We start from the raw sequence: 6,090 nt of genomic DNA, 5'->3' as shown, positions 1-6,090 counted from the left end.
TTTAAGAGAATCACAATTTTTTGGTGGTCATATCTTTCCTTCAAATTACTTCATAGAGTAAAAGGATCATTTACCGTAAGATACTCATTTTTTAAACCTTCATGGAGGTGATGGCGAAAGAAAATCAATGCTTTTACGCGATCCTGTAGGGAGCTTGATTTCCTTCTTTGATCATAGCTCCAAGGTTCATTGCATCAAGATGTAATTCAACATCAAGGATCCAAGATAAATAGTCCTTTCCCGAAATGTCAAGTGCCACAAATTCGAGTTTTGTGATATTCGACATTGTCAAATAACTTCATATATATGACAAAACAATATTATTAGAATCAATTATAATAACTTGATAGCATTGGTATAACTTTGATTATAAACAAAATCAAATAATTTGTTTATAACTTTTAATAGTATGTAACAAAACAAATCAATAATAATATAAATATGTAAAATTTTATTCTATATAAATAACTTCAAATTTAAGATACAAGAATTACCTTCAGAGTAATTTGTGCTGATAACATGTTGTAAAATGAGAATAAATGTGACTTAAATAAAAATAGAGATGACTATGTATTACTTTAATAATATATATATAGGGGAGAAAGAAATCAAAGAAGAGAAATGAAAAAAAGAGAGAAAGAGAATGAGAGGAAGAGAATATCTTTCTTTTGCTCTGGATGCTTTTTACATGAAGTGTAAGAAGCCTTTTATAGGCTTCACAATATGAACTCCCATTACTCATCTTAAAGATGAGTAAATGGAGTTCATAAATTACCATCAATGTGATCATTCACCACTTCATTTACAACAAAAACTATTATACTTGCTTTAAAGAATAGAAAATTGCAGATTTTTTCCGCGAATTAATTCTTAAAATCAAAGGAAAAACTTGTGGAAAATAATGGGAAAGAAAATCAAAGGAAAACGGAAAAAGGAAAATCCAAAAATGGTGAATAGTGAAGTCTCAAAAGCATCGAAATTCTTCGACCTCTCCTCACCGATAAGAGAATCCCCACACGAACCACCCAATCACATCAATCCATCCAAACCCGTCTTCACATCCACAAACCCCATTTCCCCATTTCCCGATCTCCCAATCTCCCTCTCCACCCACTTTCACTCCCATTTTCATTCAATTTCTCTCTCTGAACCACCCCCCATCATCGGCTTCACCAATGGCATCCGCAGCTGCTTCACCCTCTTCACTATCTCTCCTCCACTCCACCTCTGCCGCTCGCTCCTCCCCGCGCCTCCCTTCGGCTTCCCTCCGCCTCCCCACCCTCCCTCTCCGCCGTCTGGGCTTCGCCGGCGCCGCTGCTGACTCGCTTCTGACCCTCCATGTGGCGTCCAGAACCAGGTCTTTTAGAGGGAAGGCTTCCAGGGGGGTGGTGTCAATGGCCAAGAAGAGCGTGGGTGACCTCACGGGGGCGGATTTGAAGGGGAAGAAGGTGTTTGTGAGGGTGGATTTGAATGTGCCTCTTGATGACAACCAGAAGATTACTGACGATACCAGGGTTCGAGCTGCCATTCCCACTATCAAGTATTTGATCGACAATGGTGCTAAAGTCATTCTTTCTAGCCATTTGGTAAGTGGAGTTTTTCAGATTTTCATGTTTTTTGTTAGTGTATAGATTGTGAAGGAGCTTAGAGGCTAGCTTTTGGTAAGTGGGTTTCTGAAAGTTCCGTCTTTTCAACATTTGTGGATGGATTGGGGTTGGGCTGAAATTGTCACTTTTTCTAGTCTTTTGGCAAGTGGGTTTTTTGAGAATTTCATCTCCTCATTTCTGGATTGATTATGGCGAAGCCATGTCACTCAGCAAACAACAACTCTCATGCAACAGAAAAAGGGATCAACTACACTGTACCAGAAGAATCTTCCATCTATTAGTCAGTTGTAACTCAAAAACTAGAAACTGTTATACAGTTCAAGAATAGTTACAACTTGTATAAATAGTTAAATGATGTACATAAAGAAGTAAGAAAATACAAGAATAAAATTTCTCTTCTGGCCATTTGACAAGTGGGTTTCTGAGAATTTCATGCTTTCAATTGTGGATGGAGCTAAAATGGTCATTGTATCCAGGCATTTAGCTAGTAGGGTTTTGAGAATTTCATGTTCTCACTATTGATTTTATCTCTTTATGAATTTCTAGGCATTTTGTAAGTGATTTCTTTTTTTTTTTCGAGAACTTCGTGTTTTCTTTATGAATGAACACTGAAGGAGCTAAAAAGGTCCTTTTCTTTACGCATTGGGCAAAGTGGCTCTCGGTGAAGTTAATGTTTTCAATATCATCTTTGTCTCCTTATGAATCTAGGCATTTTTTGAAAATTTCATCTTTTCATTTGTAGATAAATTGTAATGGATCTACCTAAACTTATAGTTTTCGCCCCCTTTTTTTATAATGCTATGTTTTTAAATATTAGTTTGTCTTTTTATGAAATCTGGGCATTGGTTAAATAGGTTTTTGGTTCAAATTTGGTATTGATTTGTGGGTTTTTGTTTTGTTTTGTTTTTGTATTTTTTTTTTCTTTTTTGGTTTTTTTTTTCTTTTATCTTATCCAAGTTAGTTTCTTAATGTCTTTTATGGCTTAATTGATATGTGTTTTAATTGTTCTTTTGGGTGTTGATTTTCAGCCTTATTATGTCATTTTTTTTTTTGAATTGGGTCTTAGTGAATTAATTCTGATCTTTCTGCTTTCACTCTCTAATGCTATGTGGTTTGAACTACCATTTAATCTATTGGATCTTTGCTACTCTTGGTGCTTTGGACTTTCCTTCTCTCAATATTCGACTGCATAATGATTCTATATTTAATTAACACCTGCATTATGTGCTATGATAAAGCACATTTTGAAAACTCCCTTTACTGTGCTGTTTGAGCATGAGAGGGCTGGTAAATGTTTGATCGCATTCATTCACTTCATATTCTGTATGTGTTTCAGTAATATATAGAATGATGGCAATATGGTGACAATATTTAATACCTCTTCCAATGGTGTTTTGATGTTTTTTAAATATTGTTCTGGTCACAAAGAAAATACTCTTTTCTCTGTTGTATAATTGTTGTTTAATGCCAATGGGATTGAACTATTTGAGCAAAATCCTGTGTTTTTCATACTGAATTTACAGGGAAGACCAAAGGGAGTAACTCCAAAATTCAGCTTGGCGCCTCTTGTGCCAAGGTTATCTGAGCTTCTTGGCATTCAGGTACATCTCTTTGCTTGAAAGAGGGGACAATAAAAACAGTGTGATTGCTAGAATTTTGGATATGGAGACTGAGATGTGGGTATTCCCCCTAAACTCCTATATGATGACTGAGCAGATTGTGAAGGCTGATGACTGTATTGGCCCAGAGGTAGAAAAGTTAGTGACTGCACTTCCTGATGGTGGTGTACTCCTTCTCGAGAATGTGAGGTTTTACAAGGAGGAAGAAAAGAATGAACCCGAATTTGCAAAGAAGCTTGCCTCCATAGCTGATCTCTATGTGAATGATGCATTTGGTACTGCACATAGAGCCCATGCCTCAACTGAGGGGGTCACTAAGTTCTTGAAGCCATCTGTTGCTGGTTTCCTTTTACAGAAGGTGGGATCCCTGGTTCCTGTTCTCTCCCGGAACCGTTGTTTTTGATCATTTTGAGAAAATCTCTCTAAAATTTCAACAAAAACATGCTTAATCTGATTGCATCACCTAAGGTCTGAACCGTGTTTTGAAGCTTCTAATCTACCTCAAAATGCAAAGAGGTGCCAGTGGATGAACCAAACAGTTCATCTATCTGGGTCCACTATCAGTCTGCCACATGATAAACTTGCAAATTATAGAAATATTTCTTATCTGGACTCTGGATGAATTGATCCTTAATTTTCTTGTCAGGATTATTCTGTAACAATTTTTAATTATCATTTACTTTCCAATTCTAATAATCCAGCCTGACTGATGACTAGCCTCGAGGGGGGATCGACCTATAATCCAAATTTTTATCTATGCATAAACATTCTTCATGAAGATGCTATGCATTTGAGGTGCTGAGTGTGATTTGTCTTGTTCTAGGAACTGGACTATCTCGTTGGGGCAGTTTCAAGCCCAAAGAGGCCATTTGCTGCCATTGTGGGTGGTTCAAAGGTCTCATCCAAGATCGGAGTCATTGAATCTCTCCTCGAAAAGTGTGATATCCTACTTCTAGGTGGAGGAATGATCTTCACATTTTACAAGGCACAGGGTCTCTCAGTGGGTTCATCCCTGGTAGAGGAAGATAAGCTAAGCCTTGCTACATCACTTCTCGAGAAGGCCAAGGCAAAAGGAGTATCTCTCCTGCTACCCACCGATGTTGTGATTGCTGACAAGTTTGCCCCTGATGCAAACAGCAAGGTTTGTTATTTATAGCCCCATAACAATATCTTCATACCTCAAGCAAGCTCACTTTCTTACTTTCTAACTCAATTTCTAGCCAAAGAAGGTGAACTAAAACCAAATAGAGTATTATTTTTTCGTGTTTGTGGGGATTTTTGAGAAAGAAACTTCTCTTTGTTGCAGATTGTGCCAGCATCAGCCATTCCTGATGGATGGATGGGATTGGATATTGGACCTGATTCTATTAAGATATTCAATGAAGCTTTGGAGACCACCAAAACAGTTATCTGGAACGGACCGATGGGAGTGTTTGAGTTTGATAAGTTTGCAGAAGGAACAGTGGTATGCAAGAATTGTTTGCTTTATTTTATTTTATTATCTTATCTTATTGCTTGCCTGTAGCTCAGTTCTGGGCTTTCATGAATATGTGCATGTATTATATCTGTCTTCCCTGAATATGTCATGTGATGCAGTAGATGTTTCATATGTGAAGATGGCAACCAAATCCTCCTCTCTACCAAAACATACCCCCAATTCAGATCTTTCCCAGTGAACTATACGCTGGATAATCTCCCCTAATAAAGACTGTTAGGGGAGAATCACCTGGATAATCCCTATATTACATTGTTAAGTGTCCTAATTATGCACCAAACCCATGCTAATAAAGTACATTACAGGAGAATTACCCGGATGATCCCTCTATTGCATTTTTCAGTTTAGAAATGAACACAATGTATAGTGTGACCCCATATTTGCCGTGGGCAAAAACTTGAATTTTGATACCATGTTGGACAACAAATTTTCTTAAAAGCTTAAACTATTAAGATTTGGGTCCATGACATTTATCATGCTCTTACAAAAAGTATGAATGAACTTCAAGAAAAGGTGTGGTAAATCTGATCTATCCTTTGATTCCAAGTAAGGATTTATTAGTTGTACATGGAAAATGGATGGACAGATGAGCTTTAAGAAAGGGTCTATACTGCTTGTTTGATCAACACGCCAATTGCAATCTCTGCATATGTTTTATGTCATGAAAAGATGTGACTCTTGGTTGCAACTCTGCTTGCAGGCCGTTGCAAAGAAGCTAGCGGAGCTGAGTGGGAAGGATGTGACAACAATCATTGGAGGTGGAGATTCTGTTGCAGCTGTGGAGAAAGTAGGAGTCGCTGATGTGATGAGCCACATATCAACGGGTGGAGGTGCCAGTTTGGAGTTGTTGGAAGGGAAAGAACTCCCTGGTGTTGTTGCCCTTGATGAAGCTACTCCAGTTCCAGTGTAAGATCAATTGATCTGAATTTTTCCCCGTCTCCATCTTGATGCCCAATATTCGGGTTTGTAAACGAGAAATAAAAATGTTTTAGGAAGATATGAGTTAATGTTGTAGATTTTCACCATTGTCTTGAATATAAGTTCAAAATTCAAGCTTTGCATTCTCCATTTCTTGCTGAAATTACATGGAAAAAGTTGTAAGGAACTTGTAAGGGACAAGAAGAACCCTCCAAACTTTTCCAGAAATCAATCTTCTTTTTCCCTCCGGACTATTCTGTGTACTGTTTTTTTGCTGAATTCTTGCTAATTTTTCCTAATGTCGATTATTTTGTCAAATACGGACTGCTGATCATCCTCATGATTTCAGTATAATGTAAGGCCAATTGTCATGGACTCTACTAGGGAAAACTGTGGAAAAGATGATATAGTTTGTATGATTCCCATTTTTCTTTCTTGAATCAGCGGTTAT

General features: G+C 37.5%; 1 protein-coding gene across 1 annotated transcript; it reads left to right on the top strand.

Moving 5' to 3' along the window:
* The first annotated feature begins 908 nt into the window (after positions 1–908).
* On the top strand, positions 909–5,886 carry LOC100249576 (phosphoglycerate kinase, chloroplastic-like). Its single transcript, XM_002263760.4, has 6 exons — positions 909–1,586; positions 3,131–3,208; positions 3,324–3,584; positions 4,050–4,367; positions 4,533–4,691; positions 5,422–5,886. The coding sequence occupies exons 1-6, from the start codon at positions 1,176–1,178 to the stop codon at positions 5,629–5,631; spliced, it is 1,437 nt and encodes a 478-aa protein (XP_002263796.1). The 5' UTR covers positions 909–1,175; the 3' UTR covers positions 5,632–5,886.
* The last annotated feature ends 204 nt before the right edge of the window (positions 5,887–6,090 follow it).

The sequence above is a fragment of the Vitis vinifera genome, chromosome 19 (assembly GCF_030704535.1).
Source record: "Vitis vinifera cultivar Pinot Noir 40024 chromosome 19, ASM3070453v1".
Classification (NCBI taxonomy): domain Eukaryota; kingdom Viridiplantae; phylum Streptophyta; class Magnoliopsida; order Vitales; family Vitaceae; genus Vitis; species Vitis vinifera.
The sequence above is the reverse complement of the archived record's forward strand: the minus strand, read 5'-3'. Positions and strand labels throughout refer to the sequence as shown.